This window comes from Bemisia tabaci, chromosome 4 (assembly GCF_918797505.1).
Source record: "Bemisia tabaci chromosome 4, PGI_BMITA_v3".
Lineage (NCBI taxonomy): Eukaryota > Metazoa > Arthropoda > Insecta > Hemiptera > Aleyrodidae > Bemisia > Bemisia tabaci.
Window position 1 is genome coordinate 56,281,161 of NC_092796.1, and position 27,872 is coordinate 56,309,032.

General features: G+C 35.9%; 2 protein-coding genes across 2 annotated transcripts; one reads left to right on the forward strand and one right to left on the reverse strand.

Annotated features, from left to right (window-relative positions):
- Positions 1-423: 423 nt before the first annotated feature.
- On the forward strand, positions 424-18,119 carry LOC109040986 (uncharacterized). The gene is made up of 14 exons (XM_019057143.2): positions 424-750; positions 2,587-2,663; positions 3,748-3,824; positions 4,672-4,753; positions 6,259-6,389; positions 6,861-6,943; positions 7,797-7,951; positions 8,893-9,028; positions 10,752-10,965; positions 12,081-12,203; positions 13,315-13,452; positions 14,652-14,789; positions 15,509-15,595; positions 16,508-18,119. Exons 1-14 carry the CDS (start codon positions 653-655, stop codon positions 16,673-16,675), a joined length of 1,707 nt encoding a protein of 568 aa, XP_018912688.2. The 5' UTR covers positions 424-652; the 3' UTR covers positions 16,676-18,119.
- A 2,099-nt stretch (positions 18,120-20,218) lies between these two features.
- On the reverse strand, positions 20,219-27,814 carry nclb (PWP1 homolog no child left behind). Its single transcript, XM_019057145.2, has 4 exons — positions 27,388-27,814; positions 26,322-26,591; positions 24,534-24,929; positions 20,219-23,422 (listed from the first exon to the last, which is right to left on the reverse strand). Exons 1-4 carry the CDS (start codon positions 27,623-27,625, stop codon positions 22,824-22,826), a joined length of 1,503 nt encoding a protein of 500 aa, XP_018912690.2. The 5' UTR covers positions 27,626-27,814; the 3' UTR covers positions 20,219-22,823.
- Between the last annotated feature and the right edge of the window lie 58 nt (positions 27,815-27,872).

Consider the following 27,872-nt stretch of genomic DNA (forward strand, 5'->3'; position numbering starts at 1 on the left):
ACATGAAGTCTGCTACGTCGCAAACCGCGATACGTGGTGCGGGAGTTTCGCCGTCAAAATTCAATCTACAGCAGAATAAGTAAATCATCAAATAAAAACTTTAAGAAATGGTGTCGGACCAGCCCTAAACAGAACACAATTTTGAAATTCGCGGCAGCTTTTTCGAGCCTCGCATTCAGTGTTGCCCTGCTACTGCCACCACTCATTTTCCTTTCTTTCCCTGAGGTATTTATCAGTTTGGACGGCAAACTTCCCACCTACGTTACGTCAATCACGACGCAATATGTCCTTACTCATATTTAAAAAAAAAAAAAATCTAACTTGCGTTTTACATAAATAATTTGGGGTGAAAATGCGTATTTTAGGTCAAACATGCATACTTTTTTGGTCAAGCGCGCGTAATTTCGAAAGCGCCCCACGTCAGCACTGTCTGCAGTTTCTTCTAAAAACTGAAAGCTGAAACGTCCTCTTTTTATTTTAATTTTCAATCACTTCAAATTAATTTGCCCTCCCCCTCAGTTAAAATTTATTCAATTGTTGTCACTTATTCAATCTTTTCGTCCTAGTGTCATGAAAGTTAACTACCACCTCATAGAAATTCAAAGCACATCAATTCTCGGCTCACATATCGCTCGCTACTATCGCTAAATGCATGATGGTAGATATCTTCCGGCATATTTTCTCCACAGTGAATAACTTTTGGAGGGAAAAGCTTGTTACATTTTCCCTTTCGCCGAAAAGGCCAAGGAGGTAAGAGGGAATACCGTTTTACCCAGTGTCTTACATATTTGTTTTGGGTTTTCCTTTATCATGGTAATCATAGCTTCTCTAGGGAGGAAGCTTGTAGCTTGTGGAATAGTATTTCCCCTCGGTAAGTTAGAGCCTTACAACTCAGCACTGTCTCAAATTCTATTAGTATCAATCTACAAAAGGTACCTTATCTATGTGAAAGGGCGTATGCGCAGACAGGCGATTAACATTCTTCGGCCAACTACATAATTCAGTTACTGCTGAAAGGAGGTAGAATGTAGAGTAAAAATGGTGCAGAATGCAAACATATACACTCTCATCGGAAGGTTTTAAGAGTGCAAAGCTACTAGTAGCTTGAACTTCTTTGGCAAGCTTTTTGGTAGTCTCAGAGTTAGTCTTTAACCTCCTGTTATAGCGAAGTACCTCAAGAACTCTCTGAATTTACTACCGTCATCTGAGAGATCACAGATCATCTTAGAATCTAACCTATAAACCCCACTGAGTTCTGATTAAAGACATAAAGACGGAGTGCTTGTATCTAAGAGTACGGGGAAGAAGTGAAGCCATTCTGGAGCTGGGAATCCATGCGCGGGAAATTATTTAATTTGAACCTGTCCTCTTCATTTTTCCATATTTCTTCTTCGAATCACATTTCAAATGCCTCAAACAAATAGATATATAAAGTTGGGATGGTGAATTTTTATGATAAACCTATTTTGGCTTGGTAACAAGGAGGAATCTTACAGGAATCTCAGATAAAGTTAGTTTTTCTGCTGCTCTTAGAGGCTCCGCCAACTTGTCAGAGGTGGCTTCATTTTTTTCTTCTAGCGCTCCGTCTTCATGTCTTTGGTTCTGATATGCCTTGGCCCATGAACTTATCAAGATCTATCCACATACGTCAGACATTGCGCAGATTTCCCGGCTCGGGGTTGCCCCTACCCATTGGATCGTGACGTCAACATTACTGCTGCGTAAACCAGAAATGTCGGAACAGTGCTTTTCTTATGGGATAGCACTAATTTTTATGAACAAGTCATTTAAATTTCTTACCTTTAAATTCTCTGAAACTTTCTGAGTGTCGAAAGAAATGATTAGACCCTAGTGATCAGGGTTCGGACTCTGCTGCAGCTGTGTCTTGTTATTTTTACAATTGACTCTGCATCAGCCATTTTTACATGCAAATCCATACTACTGAATGGCTTGTACATTGCTGACTTCTTAAATCATGTAAAAACGCAAATTCAGCTGAATTAAAACCTTGAATGCTAATGCTCAAAAATTATTATCGACTCTCATTAAGTTCCAAACAGTTCAAAAGAACGAAATTTAAATGATTCATCAATAAAAATTAACCCTCTCCCATAAGAAAAGCATTGATCCCCAGCTTTCTGGCTTTCGCGCTGGTAATGCTGACATCATACGCAGAAGATTCTCATTTTGGTTATGAGAATGGCCGACCTAAGTGAATAGATCTTATGAAGAAGTTAGAAACAGGATGAGATAGTGGTCTTGCCATCAGCTATAGATCAGCATTCAACGGTTCTGATATAACAAGGCACTTACCCTCTTTGCATTTTGGGGAGGGTGGATAGACACAACCACAGACTATTTCTGACTGCTAACACCTCTGTAAAAACAATTGATTCTCAAGCGCTATTAGCCGTTTAAACCAAACACTAAATGAACCATATGTGTGTAAAGTCGAAACCATTGCTCTTGAAACCGCCTCTCTCTTTCTTCCTCTCCTTGTTTTTGTATTGAACTTAACGATAATTTTTAAAGCACCTTCAATTTTGTTCTCTTCTATTATGCTAATACTGAACCTCTCATTTTCAGCTCTATCGAGGATGATATTTCAAACGAAGTGACCCAACCGAAAAGATTAAAACTCAGTAAAGAAGCCGGTCGTTTAGGTATGTAGATTAATGATTCATATTGTATCTTGTGTACATTTATCATCATTGTAAATACCAATGAATGTATAGTGCATTATTTTAAGGGTTCTATACAGCATCAATAGGGCATCCAAGATCCCTGCCTAACAACGGCTAATTGGTAGAATAGGAATTCGTTTTAATGGAAGTGCTATCAGCCAACAAATCATTAGAAACTAAGAAAAGGATAGGCTTCAGAATAAAATTCATAGTTCACATGAAAATTTTCAACAAATCAAACCGAAATCAAAGGTTTTGCCTGTTATTCGGCTGATCCTGTATCTATACCGTACTTTTTGTGGAGCAGTCGAGCAGTGTTTGAAATTAACCTGTGCATTTCAGGAGCCATGTGGCCCATCAAGCTCGATTTTTAGGGGCCATAGAAGATTTTTTGGGGGCTAAATGGACTTTTAGCTCATGTATTAAGGAGCATTTTGTGAAAAGTTAGAATCCGGTGCGGTGCGTTAAATGAAAAAATCACCGAACGGAGAAATTAGAAATTTTTTTTTTTTTTGGGGGGGGGGGCAATTTTTAGGGGCTAAATTGGCGCAGAGCCTTTATTTTTTAGGCGCGTTGGCACCGAGGACGAGCAATCACATTTTTTTTTTCTTTCTTTTTTTCTTTTTTTTTGTGAAGAAAAGTATCGAGAATGTCTGTTTTTATGAAAACAAAGTCTTGGACTTGCACTAAGCCTTCCTAAAAATATGGTATTTTTTGTGAAAGCTTGCTGATAAATTGTGAATGCAAAGAACTTTCTGGACCACAGGTTGAAACCACCTTGAATCATTACCCTGAACCATTACTTTGATGTTGAGGTTGCATTATTTCAACTGGGCACTGAAACCTAAGTCAGGAAAGGGGGAATTTTGTTTTTGCTCAGCAAGTCGAGTCAAAATTGAGTATGTATATGAATTTATCATACAGCAAACATCCTGTCACCTCTTTTTTTTAAACACAGGAAAAGAGAGCATAAATGTCTCTTGAAATTTTTCTACCTTTTTATCTAAAATGACAGCATTTTGATAAAATAGCATCATTTAATACTATCTATGTTCATTTTTAGATGATTGTCATTTCACCCCTCAAGGAAGACATCCACTGAGACCAAGGAGAACACTTTTAGATGAAAATACTCTCAAGGTAACCAAAAAGAGTTGATTTCATATTTTTTATCTATAGTATATTTACATTTTTAAGAAATCTTAGTCTAAAATATCAACATAAAGAAGTAGAAAATAGCCTTAAAGGAATATGCTTAAAATGTTTAACTTTGTTTAAATCATAGAGTACAATAGAGGCGCAATGTGCTGGAGCGCCGATGAAGTCAATCCATGAACAGGCCATTCTGAGTCCCTTGTTCGCCGGAAAGTGGGAACCATCTGGGAACCGTTCGGCATTTTTTAACACTGCGGCTCATGGGAGAATTGCAGGCTGCGAGTGGTATTCGGGATTTATTCATTTAAATCAATCATTATTTCCGTGAATTTTGGCAAATTGTGTTCACTGAAGTCTCAGCAAATTCAAAAATTTACATCACTCCCGGTCTTTATGAAATAAATTTTATACCCTTATTCTCTGAGCGAAGACCAGAGCTGGTATCCGGCATATATGGCATTGCCAGTCGCCGCACACTAGTCTTAGGAGTACTGGACAAAACAGGCTCAAAAAGTGACTTCATCGGCGCTCCAGAACATTGCGACTGTATTGTACTCTACTGTTTGAATGGCAGAATATACTCTGTAATTGTTTGTTCAAAGCTGGCAAGGAGCACTCGCCCATGACAGGAGTGCAAGAGTCTTTTGCCCTTCAACTATCATGATTCAATATCATCAAATGTCGAAAACATTCGAATTCAAACAAGGCCAAAAGTGTTCGTGTTAACTGTCCTCCTTAACCAAATTTTGCACAATCTCACCTTGTGTTAGATTTAACATTTTAAAAAATATCAAGACTGCAGATTCTAAAATGTGAATTCTTTTTAATTCAGATGAGTCGGATCAATGAGCAAGGGAACATCCTCCAAAGAGAGCAACGAGAGGCACAAGCACGTCAAATCTTCCAAAGTAACCGTAAGTTTCCACATCATTATTATCTGTAATTTTTTTTCATGTAAGTGAGATGTGTCTCAAAGAGGTCTTGAGAGACCAGCATTTTAGGTACTTTAATTTGGTAGGAAAATCCAGGAAAAATTTTAGGAATTTGAAGAAAACTCGTAATATGCCTGAGAATTCGGATAAATAGCATTGAATGCCAGTTTTTTTGAATATTCATTCATTGTCTATCTAGCCTGCCTGAACCTAGTGCCACTAAATAAAGCACAAATTCTTCTATTCTTTTTTTATTTTATTTTATTATCCAGATCATCATTTTTCCCTCCATTCCAGTATTTGCCTCAAACTTTCAGTCTGTCTCAAAAAATTGGGTATCCCCCCCTCCTGCTTTTTTGTGAAGAAAATTTTTAAAGTAACAAGTAAAATCATCCATAACAGAATGATTGCAACAAATTTCATGTTTAGATCGGCAGCATAGGATTATTGAAATTCAGTTTTATTGGATACTGGAATCACAGTTTTAAAAAATACGAGAGAATGGAGATGTTGTAATGTGACGTTTTCCTCTAGTTTAGACCTTGTCTAGTCATCCATTGAAATCAAGCTGCCCATTGAGTAAGTAATTTTTTGCATCACAATTGCATTTTTGGAGAGGGAAAAATCAAAAATTTTCAGATAAAGGACTACTTCCAAACCTTCCCTAGCGAGTTTTGCACAACACCACGCGGTGGACGCACGAGTCGTAAGACAGTATGTTGGAGTTTTTTGCCAGTGTGCGTTAATAATTGAGCATATAGCTGAAAATCTCAATACAGAGGGAAAAAGCTCATTCGAGCACAGTTTACCCTCAAAGAGATATGCTGTTTGGTGCAACACTAGTTTCATCCATTCAGGAAGGCAACTGCAGATGAGTTTCGGCCTTGTTGGGCCAATCCTCAGTGCAGTGCAGCCTCCTAAATTTTCTGGTACCAAGCTCAAGAGAGCTGTATTGAGATTTTCAGCTTTATCCTGAATTTTTAACGCACGTTGGCAAAAAACTCCAACATACTGTCTTACGACCCCAATCAGTTTATGTAAAACTGTCTTGCCAAGGCTTATGCGGAGCTGTTTGGATAATCGCTCACTAGATGGCGCCGGTATCCGCTTGCCCAAGTTTCAGGCTGGTTTTTGCGACCTCTCAAGCTTGGTAGCAGAAATTTCAGGAGGCTGCACTGCACTGAGGATTGGCCTAACAAGGCCGAAAGGCGTCTGCAGTTGCCTTCCTGAATGAATGTAACCAGTGTTGCACCAAACAGCATATCTCTTTGAGGGAAAACTGTGCTCGAATGAGCTTTTTCCTTCTGTACTGAGATTTTCAGCTTTATGCTGAATTTTCAACACACGTTTGCAAAAAAACTCCAACTTTCTTCCCTAGCGAGGTGAAACAAATGTGGCATCCTCAAACATGAAAATCTAGAACTCCCTAAGATGTCTCTGCATTTGCTGTATCACTTACCTTACTGTCCTTTATTATTTTATGTTAGATGGCATAGCAACTGCTTCAACCAGTACAACTCTTTGGAAGACTTCAGTTCCTGCATCTCTAAGCCCCAGAAGCTACCAGATGTTGCACAAAGACTCCACCTCTAGACTTAATTCGAGTCAATCTGTTCGGGTAATTGAGGATTAAATCCTTTAATTTCAGTGTATGAGTGCATGCATGAATAATTAAGGCTGGACGAATATGATTTTTGGGCCCTAAATTGAATCAAATTGAATAAAACAAGAAAAAGTAGGGGTAATCAGTAGGAGCCGTTTTAAAGCCCACCGATTTCCTCAACTCTACAATGTTTCGCCCATTTAAGGTCTATAATTTTTGTAAAACATCATGATTTGGCCATTTTCGGGTCTAATACTGGCCTAATCATAGGTCTTAAGGCCAATTTTAGCAAAAAAATGTCGGTTTAGAAGGTTTGCGGTCAAATGCCGACTAATCCGCCTTTTTCGCTAATATCGGCTTTCGGGGCTGTGCTGCCTAATTTTGTACCTTGTCTATACCCCCTTTTGCACCCCTTATCTATCATGGTATTTCAGTAATTTGTCCAATCATCAATTTTAATTCACCCTTTTTTTTTGTTTTCTTTAGAATTTACAAGAGAAAAATGCATACAATGACCTTTTATCTTCAATACTACAAACAGGCCCAATCATGGAGGCTGTTTCCACCATGTAAGTTTTTCTTCAATATTTAATCTGTAATTCCTCACGGAAATGTTTATTTGTATTGTTTTGAGAGTTTTTAAAAAAGTTTTTGTTAATTACAACATTAATCAACATTAATTTCAAATCCCATGATATTTTCTTGTTTGCAATGCAGTAGAAAAATCAAGAGCATACTGAGTGATCTCACGAACTGTGGAAGATCTGCTTTAAAATTGTAATGAAAGTAATGAACTTTCATATTACGTATCATCACAACAATTAAGCTAATTTTTCAAGGGAATTGTGAGCATATTAAGCAAGCTTGTGGACAGATAGATGTGGTCCTGTGTTAGGATTTTTAACTTTACAATCAGACAGGCAATGTCTCTGTTTTACTCCTAAACCTCAATGGTTTAACAAAGAGTTTCAAGGATTTTCATTCTGTCCTCTAGAGCTGTTTAAAATTAAATAGGGAGGACATGAGCCCCCCCCCCCCCTTTTGAGCCCCTTTATTTTTTGAAGATTTGCGGACTGGATTTCTAGAACAAAATTCAGGATTTTCATCATTGTAATCCTGTCCCCCTGTCTCCTTTGAAATTGTCGATATTTTGATGGTATGCCTCTCTCTCCTCCTATCTTGAAGGCAGGGAGATTGAAAGGTCAGGATCCCTGAAAATGTTTTCTTCCCAGATATGATAAACAACAGTTGAGAACATAACTTTTCAACTTAAAAAAATAAAAAATGACAACAGATCAATTGTTTGCCTTCCCTAATAATATCCATTCTCCATTATCAGGACCTCACAAAAAATTCAAAATATATACTAGGGACTTTTCTGTTATTATTTTATCTCATTTATTTTTGCCCTTCTTTTTCAAGACCAATGACTCAAGCAGGTAGTAATACTTTAGTGAAAAACGTTGTCAAATCCAATGAATTCTCTATACTACCTATGCTCAAGGGCACTGCCAGTAGAAAAGATAAGCGTGCATTAACAAGAAGATCAGACCTCAATTTGGCTGCAACAATTGATCGTAAGTTTGTATTGTAAGATGTAACTTGTAATCTGACTCTTTTTGTGCCTAACTCAATGTTCACAAGTCCCTTTCCCCCACCACATGCCTAGAGCATTGGAAGGCCACTGAATACTGAGGAAGAAGTGAAGATGGGATGTGAAGCCCGCTCGGAGTTATCTGTGACTCTTGCATATGCTAAAATTTTCTGTAGAACTTGGGACAGGAAAAAATGGACAAATGTTACATCAATCATCAGTTGGCCCATTAGTTACCACATAAATTTATGTTGAATGCTACTATTTTCTGATGTGAAATTTCTCCATTCTTTTCTATCCCCAGTTCTATTTTCTGTCTGACTGTCATGTAGTATCAACTTAGATTCTTCATAACTCTGTGGTGCTTCGCTGGGGCACCTCACACTTTCAGCTATGTATTTTCCCATGTGCCTCACGTGTGTGGCTGAAAATTGTGTTAATCACGTTGACAGTGCCACGTTTGATTTCCAACATTATTGTGTAAATATTGTTTTTGGAATATTTTCAAAGTTTTTTGGCAAAAGTAGTATTTTCTTCCATTTTCGGCCGATGAAATCGTTGTCAATCAATCCACCCTACCTGTGACAGCATTATTTTGAAAAAAAATACATCATTAGTCTAAAGATTTTTTCGAAATAAAAGGAAATCGTTGCATCAAAAAAATTGTCAAATCTAATGTTATATCAAGGTTTTACTATAAATATCTACAATGTAACCGTCCAAGAATTTTTCTGATTTTCGTAGTAAAATCAACCAATTTTGAGGTATGAGATAATTGCTCTTAATTTTGATTGTTTTAATATCCAGACATGATTTATTATTGTGCATCAACGCACTACCCTAGAGTTCGCCGTATGTCGTTTTTTTTTTTCCTCCTCTTCACATTAAGTCTGCTAATTTAAGGAAATGACATTTTTTTTCTAGTAACAAAAGATGATGATCCCTCAGAAGACATCTCTGTAGAATTTGAAAAAATTAAAACCCGAACTCCTCGATGTAACAGTTTTGAGTCAGCTTTGAAACGAGAAGCATGGAGCGATCCAATTTTTTGCAAATCTATGTAAGTATTCTCGCTCATCATTCTCAATACATGTACTTTCTCAACTTATTCACTGTCAGGGTCGCTTTATAGCACACCCTGACACTCTACGACACCTAACCTCCACTGCCCTTTGTCCACAACCCTTCAGGCATTGAGCACCTACCATTTCTGCCTCAGTCCCATCCCTTCAACCTCTCATTGGGCATCCTCTGCGCCTTCTCCCAGGAGGAACCCAATCAAAGACCTTTGACAACCTGTTTCCTACCATTCTCTGAATATGACCATACCAAATGAGTTGTATCGTCATGTCATGCACGATGGTCTGTTTGGCATCCATAATCTCCTGTACCGTCTCATTCCTGATGCTATCTTTTCTGGAAATACCAGGAGATCTACGCCAAAAGTCTATCTCTATAGCCTCTAAAACCTCCCAGGTCCTCTATTTTATCTGCCGTGCTTTCCACCCGTAGGTTACTGTGCTCTTGACAATTGTGTTGTAAATTCTTCTTTTTGTCTTTGAAGAGAACAAAAGAAGTTGTCCAGAAGTTGTTGTTTTGTTTTAAGTGCCAAGCCAAAACGGTCACAGTGTTCGGGGTTTTCTGTGCTATTGTTTGTAGTTCTTCAATGAGACCAATTGTCAAATATTAGTTACATGTTCTCCAAAGAGGAAGAGCTAGTGCTGTAGCGATCGCCTACAGCGTACTGTCTGCCAAGGAAAAACGTTGTATGAACTTTCAAGAGTTACCAAATTTCCTCCGGTAAAATGTTTACTTGTGAGGAGACTTATGAATTATCTTCCCTTGAAATTTCCAGGTAATTTAGATCTAATGGATCAACAAACCTGGAATTAATTTTGACTTAGTAGTGCACTTCTCTTACGGTAAATGATACGTAGAGCACAGTGCACTTATCAAAAACATAAGAAACTAACTCTGAAACCAAAGAATATGAAGTTCAAAATGAGTAATTTTTCCGAAAATTCGAAACGCTCTGATTTCTGACCAGATCAGACCAGATGGTATTATCTGGCACCAATCAGAAGCAAGCACAGGTTTCTGAAACTTAAGTCAAACGTTTTTCTTCTCTTTGTACATGGATACAATAGGGTGCTCATAACTATCTCTAAAATCAAATTGAAGCAAATCTTGTTCATGTTATAAGTAGTAAACAAACCACAATTCCATGTTTAAATGCATGTTATTCTGATGAGCATCACCCGAGAATGAGAGAAAATAGCCTTTTGACTATTGTAACATCATCATCATCATCATCATTTTCCTGACATTTAGGCGCATTTGAAATCTCTTGTAGTTCTTTGACTTTCTAAAGTGAGTTTCTCCGGGGATTTTGGCTCAAAAAATACGCTATAAATCGTTGCATTATCCACTTGCTTTGGACTGTCAGAATATCAAATAAAAAATACAAGATTCAATGATCTAATGAAATTTTCTGAAAAATTAGAGGAAAAATATTCATAGTTTCACAGGTTTCCCAGAAAATTTGTACGTTATCTAGGGAAATTTGGCAATGTCTGAAAACGCATACGCCGTTCTTTTCAAGCATGGCAGAACAGTGATCACCTGTAATCTCAAGAAAATATTGTTTTTTTCAAATGTCATGATGGAGATGTAGATTTGTAAGATTGAGATTGGTAAAATCTCATTTAACTAGCTTTGAGCGAGCGGTCATGGGAGTGAACTAATGTGTACTAATTTTTTTCTTCTTCGTCTTTATTTCTTAGGATCGATTCTTGGCGAGAAAATAATATCAGAAAGTTAAGTCAAATCAATTTAGAAGAGAAAAAGAAGAAAGTATTGCAAGAAGTCAATGGAAAAGTAGATGACCAACATGTCACCAAAAGACTTAAGGACATCCTCAGCCTCAAAGAAGCAATCATTGATGAACCTGAAATTGAAGAGATCCCGGCATTACCAGAACTCACCCCTGAAATGGAGGTTTGTGACTATCATTTAGGTGGAAACTTTAGCTGGAGGACAATTCAAAAAAGACTTATGAATACTTTAAATTACTTTCTTAAATTTTCTCTCTAGAATTTTAGTATATAATAGAAGAAGGAATTTTTAATTTGTCATGATGACTGTAATGGTAATAAATATCTTAAAGAGCATTTGGTAGTGTGCACACCCAAATGGGAAATGATTTTGGAAAGTTATTAATTTATTTAGATGCATTTTAGGCATCATCAGCTAAAATAGGATTGACTTTATAAAAACAATAAAATCACATTTTTTTTCCAAATTATGAACGCATAACATAAGTGTGAATAAAATGTGTTAAAATGTAAAATAAACTTCAACAAACAGTTGGTGATACAGTAAAATTTTAAGTTAGGACAACAATTAGAATAAAGATAGAACTAACCAAACAAACATTAGATTGAAAGAAGAAAACGTGTACCTATGTTTTTATATTTTTATAAATTTCACTTGGGGGCTATGCTCCCTCACCGCTCTGCGGGCCAATCCTTCTAAGTGCTTCGCGCCTCAGGCATCATGCTTTACATGTTACTCTTACAATTTCATACTATAGCATAAAATTTGGACCTACTTGATGCTTTATCAGAATGTCTTAAAAAAAAAATTGTAATTTTATTGTTTTAATTATTTTTTTTTTAATTTTGCGTATCACAGGTAAGGAGCCCGAAATGCATCCAAGTAAATAAATAACATTCCGGAAATATCGCGTTTCATGATGCACATACCACATAATTCTCTTGGCTCTAATCACAAGCTAAATTTTATCTCATTTTCTTTCTAGAAAAAATTTTCAAGAACCAATTTGAGAAGATTAATTTAAAGGAAGTAATACAGAAACGAGAAAAGAAAAAATTATATCATTTATGGGAGAGACTCATGAATCTAATTTTTAGATGGCGAAAGTTGCCAATGTAGATACAGAGCTGGAGGAACACCTTTTGGATCTTAACAGATAATATTGGGAACTGCTTCTTTCTGTTTGCATGGCACACTGCCTCTCATCTTGGAAGTTAACTTAGGTTTGATCAGTAATCAGTAGTTTATGTGTATAAATCTGCTTGTTTTCTCTCTAGGAGAAAGTTGAAAAGGCGTGGGCATGCAGAAATCCTGGTCAAGTTTTTTCAGAAGCTTTCGGTCTAAGAATAACGCAAAGAGATCTTATCACGCTCGCCCGGTTGAATTGGCTGAATGATGAGGTAAGGACTCATGATTTTTAGCGTAAATGCCTGACGTTTATGATTATATCTGAGGAGACAAACATTAGCATACATTACTAACCTAGATTTTTTTTTGTTTTTCGGAATAAGCAACTGTCCTGGTTTTAAATTGTAAATTGTTTTTCCTTTATTTATATTGAAAAGTGATGAATTTTTTTGCGTGACTCAAAAAAAAATGTAATGCAACAAGGCTTGTAACATCATTTCAATGCAACTGAAAAGAAGATGAGAGCTTTGGAATGATATTCCATGAAGTTGCATAATGGATTTTTTTTTAATTTATTGAGCACATGAAGGGAGTCTAATCATGGAGCCCCCTCCAAAAAAACAGAACACTGAATGTTCTTTCCCAACATGAGGTGGGTAGGTTGAAGGAAGAAATCCAGGTAGTATCCGACATCTATGCACCCCTAAAATAAGTCATTATTATATTAAATAATAATCAAACCAAAAGTCAGTCAGAATTTTCCATCCCATAATTTTGGCAACAACTTCAAACTTCATTGTTTACAATTCAAGGTGACAACAGTGAGGGAAAAACTTGAATGTTAGGGAATCTTCCAATTCAGAGAAAAGACAGCTCGGATCAAAACGTTCTCGGGAGTTCTTAGCGGTCTGGAAAACCTAGAACTGTCAGGAAAAATTAAGTGCTTTGAAAACCTAGAAAAGGCAGGGAATATCCTTTTAGAGTTCGACGATTAAGCCTGTTTAATGATCTGTTAAATTTCAAGTTTTTTTACCGCTCATATTCAATCAGGTACACTTCAAATAATAGCAAATTAATTATTCTTAAACATTCTCAAAAATATTCATTAATGTCTAATGTTGCAATCTGATTCATGGAGTGATACCTTCTTAGCCTGGGTTGTCAAAATATAAACGTGAATTTGATTGATAAGCGGTAAAACAGGTGTCGGCAAAAATTTTGATTAGTGCATTCTACATCTAGTTTAGGGATTAGTATATGGAACAATTTTCGTAACAACTGTTGGCTCTCAACAATTTCACAGATTATTAATCCCATCACCATCAAGTTCTACCTAATTTTGGCCCGTTTCTCTTTTCATCTGAACCAATTTTTTCCCTGCAGGTAATAAATTTTTACATGAATTTATTAATGGAACGAAATAAGCTCGGAAGGTATCCAAAAGTTTATGCTTTCAATACGTTTTTCTATCCGAAATTAGTCAATAGTGGTCATGCATCTCTGAAACGCTGGACAAAAAAAGTAAGTTTATTTACATGATTTATAATGTATCAATGCGCAAATAACCAAAAGAACCACTTCAAATTTTAACAAAACTTAATTTCAAGGAATTTAAAATTAAATCAAGGGATGGATTTATCCAATCAAGAATGTGCTTGTAGCGAGAATTTCCAAAATGTTACTTATTTTTAATACTAATTTTCAAGGAAAGAACGATGCACGATAGTGGCCTCAAAATAACCTGTCTGTATGTCCTAAGTTTGAAAAATTTAAGGATAGTTTACAGGCCTCTGATTGGCTCTGCTGAGAATGACTTCAACTTGCGATATTTTGAAACTCAATATGGCGGTCAGCTGAACGGCTCGTCTGCTTGCAGAAAGAGCTTGTGCGACAGTTAAATAAATTGAGTTTATGCGACTTAAAATGTAACCCAGTAAGTTTGTAAGACACCGCACATGAATTTTCTAGTGAGATCCCCCAGGAAACTTTAATAAGCAAATTGGTGCGGTAGAACAGCCAACATATGCAAAAATCCGCTGTCTATATCAGCCGTGGAGTTCAGTTTTTAGGACTTGCATGTCTATTCTAAAATCGCTTGAATTGTAAAAAATTTGTCAACAATTGCTATTTCTCTCTGTGAATCGAGTTGAAAAACTCTATCTTAGGGGCTACTTCATCTAAAAGTTGTGAGAAAATTTTGGGCTGCAGAAAATACGTATTGTTTGCTGCGCAAAATTCTTCAACAACCGGCAAAAGGCAATCTTATAGATATTAGACAGTAAAACTGAATACCCAAATAACCCAGAGAGAAAGAAGAGAAACATAGAAAACTGAAGAAAAATAGTCTGGTTAAAATAGATTGAAATCATTTAAATTAGAGGTAACTTGTTTGAGCCTAAGTGGGCCCAAGATCAATTTTCTACCCTTGAGATTTCTCAAAGTTGTCTCCAAAAAGTGAAAAAAAAAAAACTCGAACTTGACTGAAATCAAAGAAACTAGGCTCGCACAGCCCCAATATTTTTTTCGTTTGAATAGAAATATCTCAAAAGTAGTCACTTTCTATTTCAATTTTTCAATTTCTACATCGTAGCCTAAGATATGAATTTTTAATTCGTTCAAATTTTATTTTCTACATCAGACCATTGAGGACTTTGAACATTTGAAAACACTGCAAAATATTTGATTAATCCTCTTTAATTTTTACCGTTTCATTTTTGCAGGTTGACATCTTCAGCCATGATCTGATAGTTGTACCTGTTCACTTAGGTGTGCATTGGTGCATGAGTATCATTGATTTTAGAAAGAAAGCAATAAATTACTATGATAGTATGGGTCATCCAAATCAAAAGTGTCTCTCTGTAAGTTAAAATTTTTATTGTTGCTCTACAGAGTCCCTTTATAGAGAGTTGAGACAACGCGGCTTATGGATGTCACAAACAGGAATAAAGATTACACAAATCGGACGTTTTTTATAATCTTTGATCAACCCATTCCTAAATTCCTGTCTCCGTGCCCTCTCTTATTCAATTTGTTCCTCGCCGTACCCCCTATTCCCCGGTCCATTCCAGTTTATAATCTTTGCAACTGGTGAAAATGTAATCTTTACTCCTGTTTGTGACACTGTGAAGTCCTAAAATACGGGAGCCAATCAGAAATGGATTCGCATTGTCTTTACTCTCAGCATAAAGGGACTCTAGTTCTCTAGAACCTGGAGGGTCTGGAAGTATTGCTAAGATTTTAAATTACCCTAATCAAGGGCTTCTAAGTCACACTCTCAATTGCAGGGCAAACTTGAGAGACTTCACCAAGAAAAAAATATTCTTCAGATTCTGGTGGTTGACATTACCCAATATCTTGTCAGAAAGTAAGTAGCTAGTAAAAAGAAAGCAGCACTTTTTATTAAGTTCCTAATTACCAATCGTCTTTACCTACCTATAATTCTTATGTAGATACAAGATGATGTAGATCTGCTTACTTTCTGGGTGACTCTCAATTATCACCGTTTAATTTCGAGTAGAGTTTATTTTATTAAAGAGAATGTTTACATATTTTAATTTCAGTCTCTTTTCTTTTGTAGAGTTTACTTACATACCTACGAGATGAAAGTATGGACAAGAAAAAGGTTGAATTCGATGCCTCCGGTTGGACGCTTGCTTGTATTTCGGTAAGTAGTACATCTTTACAGCCCAAGTTTTCTTCGATCAGCTATTTTCATCGATCAAGCCTTTTTCTTATCATATAATTCGATAGCTGACTGTGTATCTGACTGAAATTGAGTCAACAGATGGTCAAGTGAATGGTATTGACTAATAACAAAATAAAGTGAAATTTTGATTGACCTTACATAGAAGTAGATAACAGTCATAGTAATATGGACAAAAAGTACAAGAGAGGCGGCTGAAGAGCAATGCTTCCAATTTCATAGTTTTGAAATAATTTGCTCAGCACAGAGAAGAAAAATTACGGAAGTTTTTAAGAATTGACGTTGAGTAGTTTTCCATTAAAATGATAAAATATGATAGGAAGTCTGCAACGTTGCTAATCGAGATACGTGGTTTGAGAGTTTCAGCATTGATATCCCGTCCTTTGCTGATAGTTATGCGTGGAACCATTAATGAAATTCAGCCCTGCACTTATTTTTATTTTAGATTGCTAGGCAAGGGACCAAGGCAGAACCCATCTGTCCCACCTCTGCCTCTTTTTTAAAAAGTTTTTTTTATCAGAACTGTGGTATATTCACATCTTCTCACTCACAATATTCGAATCAATGAACAGAAATCCAGGCTAGTTTTGAGTGTTCAAATATTAACTATTAGAAATTTCTGGGCTCTTGTTCTTGATAACTTTAAAACTTTCAGGAAATATATTTTTCCCCTGTTTTGGAAATGTTTCAAGGAATTAATTTCTGTCCAAATTCATCTTTTTCAGATAGTTTGAATAATAATTTGAAACGCAAAAATTACTTAAATTCTAGTCCATGTGTCTATTTTGTTTTTCAACAGAAGATATGATTAATTTAAGAGTTATTTTTTTTTACTTATTCTCTTCATCTAAAATGTATTGATGGTATTTCCAGGACATTCCCATGCAAATGAATGGTTCAGATTGCGGAATGTTTGCGTGCATGTTTGCTGAGTATCTTACACGTGATGTTTCCATCACCTTTAGTCAAGAAAATATGCCGTATTTTAGGAAGAAAATGGCTTACGAAATCCTCACGAAACAACTCCTAGAATTTAAGTAAGAAATTTCATAAACAAAAACTGACAGTTCATCTGCAAGCAAAATGTTACAAAAATCTTGATACCAAAAAGAGCACCTTGCAGAATGCAGCCATTTGGTGTTTTTTATACAGGGTACAAATAGCTAGAGCCGTAAATATTTTTATTTTTAAAAAAGTCTGTTTCAAGATTATGTATTTTCAAAAGGTAACTAATTTGTTGAGTTCCGTTATTGCTGAAGCTAATGATTTGCTGACCAGCAAATCTTTAGCTTCAAAATTCTGCCTAGTCCCCAGGTGTTTTATGTCTTGTTGACACATTTAGTGAAGAAATATGTAAATCAAATCAGTGCTTTTAAGAAGGACCGAAGTCCATTTTTCAAAGTCGTTTTTTTTTTTTTTTTTACATTTTTGGACTCTGGTTGTCTTCCCCATATTATCCAGAAGAGCAGCAGATGTCGGCTACTTGGAGCGTTAGCGATAGATGCACAGGATTGCAAATTTTTTTATGAAAAGAGTGTCAAAAATGCAAAAAAAGAAGAGAAAAAAGTTCAAAAAAGTGGACTTTCACGTTTTTTGAAAGCACTGATTCATTTATTGAAGAGCACTAATCATTCTTCATAAAATCTTACATTCATTTAATATGTACCAAGAGAGAACGTTTTAAAATATTAATTTTGAGGAGACATGCAAGCTACATTCCATTTGCCAATCGTTTATGGATTCTGAACATGTAGAATTTTTGTGAAGGAAATCCCTGAGATGATAATATAACTAGTTTTATGACAGAACTTGCAGCTCTTCATCAATTTAATTACTCGAATAAAAATAATTGCTTGCAGTCTCTCTCCAAGATTTGAAGTTATTGGATCTGAAATCCACTCATTTAATTTTATTTGATTATTTCACCCATCCTAATTCTTGGCAACCAAGTCTATAGTCTTTAAGTGTATAATATATGTAAAAAATGTATTATTAGTAAATAGTATTATTTTGAACTTACAAATCCATTGACTTTCAATAGCGTGCTGATGTGCCCATATTTATTTATTACTGAGTAGGGCAAAAATCAACAATGAATTTCCCTCTATAATCTCTTGAATGCAAAACTCAAACTCATGCATTAATGCTGAAAATTCAAATGAATTTATACCCTAATTAGCGTATAATTTGTGGAAAGGGCCGTGTTAGATATCAGTAAGAATATTGGAACCACCAAAAAAAACTGGTTATCCAGGCCCTATCGTGTCATGGGTATGATAAGTCCAACTCTCTAATATCGCACAAAGTAGGTCAATGGGTTAGAGCTGTAAATAGAGAGGTTCTTCAATAGTTCTTCAAGTAGTTTCTAAGGTATATTCTGTATGTTTTGCATTCTCATTGCAATCCTTCATTTCTGTTTTTCTAGGGATATAATTATTTTTTCAGCAGCCAAAACTCTGTACATAAAATGTATTCTGTTGTATAATATCCTTTTTTTTTCCATCCAAAATCCAGTTATAAGTTTTTTTTTAATGATCCTTGGTCCATTAAGCAATTGAATCCGTCATTCTCAAAAACTTAGTTGCTAAAATTGAAATACGAGAAAATCTTCTATACTTAAAAAGTTTAAATCGGCCCATTCTAGATCTCATAGCTCCAAAATATTGAAGCATTTAATTAATTAATCACATTATCACTTAATCCAAGATTTAAACCAGCATTGTTTCAGTTTTTACTGTTTTTCTTGCATTTTAATTTCTGGCGCTCAAGTTTTTTTTTAAAAATGACAAATTCAATCGCCAGTCTTCCAGGAGACTAGGCTTTCTAACAGTTACAGAAATTGTGGGCTAGCCGTAGTATTTGAATCCCAAGATTTCTTTACCTGCTTTTTCAGTTGGAGAATTTAAAAAAATTGACTTACATTTCAGGAGAAGTACAGTCTGAGATTACTGTACTCAACGAGGTTGGAGAAAAGTCATATTAAGCTTCTTTGTATTCTTCATGTTTCCTGAGGGTGCAAATAATTCAATTTAAGGTTATATGCATCCTAACAGATACATACTTGTCTGACCTCTTGTTTAAGTATTTGCAGTTAGCGCAAAATTTTCACAGTTCAGAGATTCTTTTTTTGGGAGACAATTAACTCACATGGAACTAATTTTCAGTTTCTATTTGTTCATTTTATGATGTAACTTCTTATCAATGTTGATTAATTCAGTGCTTTTTTGTTGGTTCTTTTGGCTTTTTTCACTCAAACTTAGTCTAATATTGTAATCTTGTTCAAGTAGTTTGCAATTGGCATTAGTAAGAGATGTAACGCTAAGATTTTTAACAATCGTGGGTGAAGCTTAAGGTGCTTCGTCAAGCTCAAGTGACGTGCTCGAACTGGCGTGTGATATATCGCAATGATTAGGTAGGAAATTCAGAGAAATTAAAGCAGAATAGTGTTTGGCAAAAAACCTCGCATTCGATACAGTAATCGATAGCTGAATCGAATGCGAGGTTTTATCCTAAACACTATTCTGCTTCCATTTCTCCGAATTTTGCCAATTTTTGGGTTTAGAATGATTCTTTATGCTCATGCGCAGGGGCTATCGTCCTTTTTTGTGCTAAAATTTCAAAATCTGCCGATTTGTGTGCCGATTTTGTACCTAATGGGCCTGTTGCATGTAAGAGATACAGCCGTGCGAATAGACTTTATAGAGGTCAAATGACACGAAAATTACGATGGTCACATTAAAAAAGTCTGAAATACACTCCTTACTGCGCAATTTGCGTTGTTAGGAACGCGCTTTTTCAAATTTCCCGCGTCTGGGGGCAGTTTTCTAATCACCGGAAACGAGCAAACGGCGGGCTCGGTGATTTCCGGAAAATGCCGAGTCGTCGTTGTTGTTGTTGTTATTTTTTCCTTTAGCTTGTTTACAAACCCAACGTGATCTCCTATAGTGGTCCATATACGCTTTATGCGGTAACCAAATCGATCAACTTTTAAATATCCAACGCAATCCTTCTAAATTTCATTTCACGATGTCACGAGCTCCGATTTTTAGGTTATGTTGTCAGTTTTAGTTGACCGGAGTTGCCGTTAATTGTTTCTGTTAGAAAACTGCCCCCAGACGCGGGAAATTTGAAAAAGCGCGTTCCCAACAACACAAATTGCGCAGTAAGGAGTGTATTTCAGACTTTTTTAATGTGACCATCATAATTTTCGTGTCATTTAACCGCTAAAAAGTCTATTCGCACGGCTGTATCTCTTGCATGCAACAGGCCCATTGATGTGATATATCACATGCCAGTTCGACCACGTCAATTGAGCTTGACGAATCACCTTAATGTCCTTTCTTTTTTTTCTTTTTTGTGAGGAAAAATTTGTGCCGTTTCAAAGCTAAAAATTAGGCATAAATGTATACCTTTTCGGTAATCCTTATTTAGCTTAATTATTTACATAAAAGCGCTCATTCATCCAGCACTTGTGTGGCATGCATCAGGCAAGTCTTTGGCATCTAACAATAATCTCAAAAATGTAATTTTTGCTTGTCAAATGTCTATAAACAATTTGATTCAATGGAAAAATAACTTAATTAAAAAAAAAGAGTCAATTTATTAATGAAACAATTAATTTTTACAATATCTAAGATTCAAAGAAGCAACAGATGACAAAATTCAACAGTAATCAAGGAAAAAAATCAGACTGAATTAATGAATAAGTCGTCCAGTTCGAAAATAGGCTACACACATACATAAAAAATTTTCATTCATGAATCTTAGAAAATAGTTAAATATTGGATGTAGTATACTGCTCTGGAAAGGAATAGAGCATTTACAGAAACATATTGTACAAAAATAGAAATATGAACCAAAGTTGAAGTATAAAAAACAAGGATGAACATGGGACCAATCCATACACCATAAAATGAAGCCCACATTCAAGGCGATTTTCTCTAAAAGTTTTTCATTTCTTCATTGACGCTGTTATTCCTTAGCAGAGCAGTATAGGTAACCAATAAGACAGAATCTATCAGCATCTTGTAAAGATTAATAAAACTCCTGTCCCTTGCACAAACTTATGACTTCCAAGAGGCTCATCAATGAAATTGTTGACTGTTGCCTTCGAAACGTCCACTGGACGAGCTATGAAGGTAACCGATGTGTTTGCAACACATAAAGGACCAAATATTTAGGTAATCAAGGAATTTCAAACGGAAATGGCTGAGAAATCAAAGAATTAATACTAGTTTGTGCGTAGGATGGGCGCTGTAAATCTGTTCCATGTGAGAGTTTATAATATATAGGTCTTGGAAAGGATTTGTAAGAACCCAGCAAAGAGAGATTCTTGATAGAATTAGTGATTGCTGATCAAAGCTAGCCCTTATAAGACAATTTTAATTTTTACATGAGTGAAAAAAATCAATGTCTCCCAACAGTTGGTTTTCTAGCAGAAATTAAAAATATTAACAATTCTGTCAGATACAATGCTTTTAAAGTAGCAAATATCTTCCTCCAGTACATTAAGCCATCCTAACAAACAATACAGCGCCCCGGTGAGACATGCAGTCAACCCAAACAAGTACCGGTATCTGAATTTTCAAGTCTTTATCTACTAATTTTTCAGCCATCAGTGATAATTTTCTGTCAATTATCTGTTATACCACAATATTCCTCTAATTTTGTTTCCTCGCTATTGATTTCAAAATTATTTTATGATTTCTGTTTTTTGCTTTAAAATATACTTCAATTCCTCCCTAAGATGGTACTAAATATTTTTTCTTCGTCGGTTTGTTCATCTGTTTCCAAGCTCTTGGAACAACTTATGAAAAAGGTGCCTGATTTGACTGAGCAATGGATGTGGATCTTCAGAATGTAATGATGGAAAAAGAAATGATCACAAATAAGATTGAAACTAAGATTCAGGAGGAAGTGTCTATCCAAGTTAAATGGAACATTGACCATCTAATCAATGAGGAAATGTGTACAACGAACTATCGTTCGTTTTAATCTTTCAAACATCATTTTCTCTCTCCGTTCATCAACGATTCACACCACACTGTTCGTCTCTGAGAATGAATAGGGATCCCTTAATTAGAGGAGCAGTGCAATTTGGAATCCATTTCTGATTGGCTCCCATTTCTAGGCTTCATGGATGTTACAAAAGGGCAAAAATAGTGCTCTTTTACTAGTTGCAAAGAGAACAAACTAGAATGAACAAGGGAACTAAGCGCATGATGGGAAACAAACCGAATGAGAGAGAGAATGCAGGAAAGGAATTCTGAAACAAGTTGACTAAAGATTACAGAAAAGGTAACCAACTGAAAGATCTTCCTGTCCGTTTGTGACATTCATGGCCCAAGATTGCGCAACTCAAGGTTTGTATAAAGAGACTCCAGTTAGCATCAAGGCAACCTCAATCAAAGAAAAAATCCTAACCCTAAGCCTTGTATCTGCGGGACGTTTCATGGGATTTGTCCCAAGTTCGAATTGTAGGAATTAAACTTCTGAGCTTTTTCCTCGTTAAGCAAAACGAAAAAATATCTTCTCTTTGAATCGCTCTTAGGACTCCACAACGACTCAACTTGGTGCTGTGGTTAGTACTGACTAACTCAATATTTTTCCCTACTCAGCAGGTGAGATTTTCCCTCAGACAAAGCCCATGAAATTTTCCTTGGAAACACGGCCGTATTAAAACTTTAATTGGTGATCGAAATTCTCTTAGTCACTTCCATAGTGTTTCTCAGTACGTTCTCTCGGTCTCACATAAGGGTAACCACCATACCAGTCATTGAAAGTTTGTCAACGAGAATTGGACATAACAAGCCCTAGCTGAAATGAGGTTAAGTCAAGTATTTATTGGACCATTTACATTTTTTGTCCGTACAGAGGAGGTACTTAAAAGCTTGTCCTCTCGATAAAAAAGCAATACAGAAATTGTGAGGTTAAACTGACTGACGATATTTCATTTCAACTTGGTATTACTGCGTCTGATTAACAAAAACACCATCTTAATAATCGGCTACCCCTAAAATAAATCCAAGAACTGCCAGGTAACAATGGAATAATGGGAAAAATAATGCCACAAGAGATGCATTGTGATGAACTTAATTCCTCAATTTACATTAATAGTGTTGGAACGATGCCTTCATTACAAAGATGAACTTTCATGAAAATGCTTTCTCAAATTTTAAAAGTTTTCTTTTTAACTTTTTGCATTGTTTTTATTTCTAAAACCTTTTTTACCTTTAAATCCTTGTCTGTCCTTGCTGGACCTCTGGTTGGAGGCAGAATTTTTTCTGAATTTTGACCGATTTTTGAAGTCTGGGCGGCTTTTGAAATTGGGTCGACCTCTCGATTCTGAGCGACTCTTTGATTCTGAGCTAGTTCGTGGAATTTCTTTTGAGGGCTGGAGATCATTTTCAATTATTACCTTTGGCAGTGGTTTCACATTTAAAACCCTGAGGTTGTGGCTTTTGTTAGTTCCCCCGACAGCAATGAAATCTGGGTTATCTGGATTGAAAGCCAAGCACTGTATCTTACCAACTATTGGATCACGGGAATAGGTCATTTCAGGAGGACCTTTGTCGTCCCAATACTTGATGCTACCATCCATGGAGCAAGAGATTAGAGTTTCACTATAAGACTTGTGAGCAATGAGGCCAGTGATATCTTCATCATGAGCTTTTAAATGCCACATTCGTTCACTACTTCGTATATCAAAGCCATAAAGTTTTCCATTTTCTGTCCCAATGTAAAAGAGCGAGGTGTTCTTTGGGTTCCAGCAAACTTTTTCAACCTTACCTACAGAAATAAAAAAAAAAAAAATAGGTGAACGAATTAGGTTATTGAAAATTTTCTCACAGAATATTAATAAATATATGAAAGAATGCTTGCCCATTTTTTTACTATAAGAGTTGATTTTTAAATAAGTTTACCTATTTTATAACTTGAAAATAAGATCAAGTTTTTCAAGAAAGGCAGAGGTTCAAAAACTCATGATTTTCGGCTTCCAATATTGATAATATCTAGTATAGAGCTTGAGCGTTCAGACTTCTACCTTTTTTTGCAGGGAAAATTTTAAAATTCGGTAATAGGATGATCTGACACGTGAAAAGGGCTGGAATCCAAATATAAATGCACCATACCTTAAAAGCCACGCCTCCTAAGTTTTGGAACTTCCACCCTTCTAAAAACACCTGATTAATTAACAACGTCAAGAAAAATATTTAAACTGAGTGTTGGTGCAGGCATAGTATTAGCTCCTTAACACAATAATGTTTTTTCTCATAAAGCCAAAGTGTTATATATCACGGTTTTGCCACACCCACCTTTCCTTCGAACAAGCCTACTTTTCAATCTCAATGAAATTTCATAGTATGGGTTAGTTAAGGTCTCTCAGAAAGTGAAGAAAGGGATTTTCCGTCACTTAAAAAATAATAAGTTCTTTTGGGGCATTGTAAGTGAACTCTTAAATACAGTCAACCGTCAAATTCTTGCACTTTTCACAATAATGTTGGATAAGGACTGTGTAAAACTTTACAAAAGACTCAAGCCAGCCAGAAATTACCTTTCCCCTCATTTTCGCTCCTACCCTTCCTTCAAAACTGAGTTTTTTATTTTAATTCCTCTTAATCAAAGCATAACTCACTAGATTTACTGAAGATCCCAAAAAATTTAAAGAAGGTAGACTTTTGATCATCAACCAAATGCAGGTAAAAAAAAAAGAAACCAGTTCATCAAAAAACAAAAGAAACTCTAAAGGTTTAAGCGAAAAACTTTTTGGCACTCAAATTAATTCAATGGAAGATGAGATATTTATGTAGGTATCAGTGACAAGAACGACTGGTAAAAAGAGAATGATACAATGGCATGCATCTGTTAAGGGTACTTGTGATGGTTAAAAAAGTAATACCTTTCACATTAAAAGGTGTGTTGACTCCTTCAGTTCGACAATCATAGAGACGGGCACACCGATCCCTGGAGCCAACCAACAAAGAATGAGGGTCATCAGGCTTCCATTCCACCGACTCAACTCGCTTCCCTGCCTCTAGCATACAGGTAGAAGGTTTCAAGGAGTCCAAATCCCAGAGTATTACAGACTTGTCGGCAGATCCAGATGCCAAAATATGCTCATATTCAGTGTTCCACGCTAAGTCCAAAACGGCATCCGAGTGCCCAATGCGCTCACCAGATTTTTTTTTCACTTTCCCCAATTTAAAAGCCGGTTCAAGGCAGTTCATGATGTCTATGTCCCAAACGGTAATGATGGGATCTATTGCGCCAACAGCACACAAATTTCCAGCGGTACCTGAAAACACACATGAAATAAGTTTTCATTTTCTTTTTTTTTTCCTTTTTGGTGTCAGAACAAGTTATTGTATACAAATTTTATCCTTTCGTAAAAAAACGAGCTTGAGTTGCAGATGAAATTAAGGATGGAAGTTATTTCAATTTGCTACATCTAAATACAGAAACAACATAATTATTGTGGGTCATTTATTAAAACTCTCATGACTGGTGAATTTCTTCGATTTGCATTAAATTTGGTGGCATGAAAAACATAGGAAGTGTGTTCTTTTGACGCTTCTGATTTTTGATCAAACTTCTCATCTCCTTGTGAAAAGGGTATGGAGAATGCTCTGTCATCCTTCTTTACTAAGATGTCACATAGGTACCTCTTTCTTCAAGACAAGACATTGAGACAATCAAAGGATTGCTGTGAATCGTGAAAGTCATCACTTTCTTCAAAGCAGTGCTGAGGGATAGCGCCCTCTCATTGTCTGTAGAAATGATACTGCTGGCTCACAAGTAATAGGTCTGATCATTTGGAAACCAGATTTTGGTGATAACTAGCCCACTTTATGTCAAAATCAGGCTTTTTTAAACTTTCCTAAAAACTGATATGACATACGAAAGAACCCTACATTCACAAATTTGAAATATTCAAACAAACTTTGTTAGGACACGGTTTAGAGTGATGCAACATCACGAATGTTCTGCGATTTTTTATGAATTCCTGCCAAAAAGAAATCACTTGCTCATAATCATTGTTTGTAGTGGCTGATTCAAATGAAAACTGTTGATAATTAAATATTAATTACATACCCATAATTTTGTTGCCCTTAACTTCCCTTCTTCGAAATAATCCCAATTAATCATGCAACATCAATGCGTATCTATCAATTTTGCTTTAATTGCAAAAATATTCATTTTGAACTCCTTGGGGTGGGTTGCATGCAGCTCTGTGAAATAATTGTCCACAATCGCTGCTATCATGTCAAATCTGCAGACCTTTCAAAATTGATTTCAGTTTTGAAAACACACATTAGATGTGAAATTTGACATATTACCAGAGATCAAGGAAAATGATTTCACAAAGCTGCATTCAATCCACCCAAAGGAATTCAAAACGAATTTTTTTGTAATTGAAGCAGGATTAGCAGAAATGCATTGATGTTGGCAGGAATTGTTTTGCAGAAGGGGAGTCGAGAGCAATACAATTATGGGTATATAGACTAATATTTGATTATCAACAAATGACAATTTTCAATTGGATTAGCTGCTAAAAACGATGACAGTGAGTAAGTGATTTTTTTTTGGCAGGAATTCCTAAAAAATCGCAGAACACTTGTGAGATTGCCTAACTCCGAACCATGCCCCAGCCAGCGCATTTAAGTACCCAATTTTGAAAATCAATTACCTGTGGTGACATCATGATTTAGCCACTCTAAGCACAATGGGAATGATGGTATCAAAACATCATGGTGGATGTAGAAATCTTGATTTTCTTCATTGTGAACCCAGACTTCTAGAGAGTTAAAGTCATTATCGACATGGCCGACCAGTAATAAGTTATCATCAGGTCTGATGACTTCATCTTCCTTTTCACTGTCGGAATTATCATTTAAATCTAGGGCATATGATGATGTCGTAGCTGAATCTTCACCGACAGTGGCAATATCATCAAGACCTGTAATAAAAATACTCATTACAAGAAAATCGACAATTCATCAATTGGCAGTTGCGATTAGCATGATGTGAGGGTGTTAAGGATATATACCTGGTTATATCAGTACTCGGTTATATCAGTACTCTTCTATGTAATATTCTTACATACTATTGCTGTACAAAATGAGTTCTTTGCAAATGTACTGGCGGTGGCGCTTTCAATCCGGCTGGCAGCACCATGCTTACACCCGTGGTCGAATAGTTGTATCACTGCGCCTGCCGTGAATCAGTTCAAATATCCCTTCGAATGAAATGATATGCCTTTAAAAAAAATAAAATGTGAGCGATATTTTTAAACGCCGCGAATGAGATACGTGGTCTGGTAGTTTTGCCTTTGACATAGTCTTTATGACAACCACTCAGTGTATATTCTCTCAGTGATTAACTCTGGATCAATAAATAAAATAAAAAACATACTTCTCAGATGTATTTACCTGGCATGTGCTTCTTCTCTGTTTCTTTTCATTTTGTCATGAAAAGTTAAAAACAAAACCGATATTTTATCAAAACTGGTCTTTCATCTTACCATAGTTCACTTCGAGTGATTGGCTGGTGCATATTACACCAAAAAAATTTTCTATGCTGATTACATTCAATTGTAAAAGTGCTACTTCATGGGATACAGATTCTGCATGATTTCCGTTAGTTCTCTCTTAGGAGAAGCAGAAAATAATCGACTTCCATGTATAGATACTTTCGAGCAAAATTATTTCCCGACACAGAAGAAAACAAACCAACCAGTACAATGTAATACATACCTATGACTGCATCATCTTCTTCGTCGTAATCATCCATACAAGCTTCGACATCGTCTTCATCCGAATTTTCAGATTTGCTCTTGAATTTTTTGATGGCATCTTTTTTATGCTTTATGTTTTCTTCAATGATTTCTTTAATTTCATCTGTAGAGAGTTTTAATTTGTAAGGGTCAGCTTTGGCCACTCCTCGCTGTACCCATTTGACACTAGTTATTACATTGATGTTTGCGCCTTCCATCACAGATAAAGAGACTGAACAACACGATGCGATACAAACGATATGAATGATCAATACCTACTGATAATGACACTATAACTATTACTATTTCTAACTGATATAAATCATTGATTAATTTCTTTAATTCACATTGAATTTCCAACACGACACGTGAGATTCTGAATAAATAACGCTTGGAGGTTAGGTTAGAGTTGCCAAGTTTCCCAAATAATCAACCATAACAATCAAACATAACCTCCCTGTAGTA

Coding starts and splice junctions, on each gene's coding strand:
- nclb (XM_019057145.2), bottom strand. CDS start 27,625: ATGGAAGGCGCAAACATCAATGTAATAACTAGTGTCAAATGGGTACAG. Junction 24,930..26,321: donor AAATCATGATGTCACCACAG/GTAATTGATTTT, acceptor GTGTGTTTTCAG/GTACCGCTGGAAATTTGTGT. Junction 23,423..24,533: donor CACACCTTTTAATGTGAAAG/GTATTACTTTTT, acceptor TTATTTCTGTAG/GTAAGGTTGAAAAAGTTTGC.
- LOC109040986 (XM_019057143.2), top strand. CDS start 653: ATGATGGTAGATATCTTCCGGCATATTTTCTCCACAGTGAATAACTTT. Junction 13,453..14,651: donor TGAAACGCTGGACAAAAAAA/GTAAGTTTATTT, acceptor TCATTTTTGCAG/GTTGACATCTTCAGCCATGA. Junction 14,790..15,508: donor CAAATCAAAAGTGTCTCTCT/GTAAGTTAAAAT, acceptor TTTCTTTTGTAG/AGTTTACTTACATACCTACG.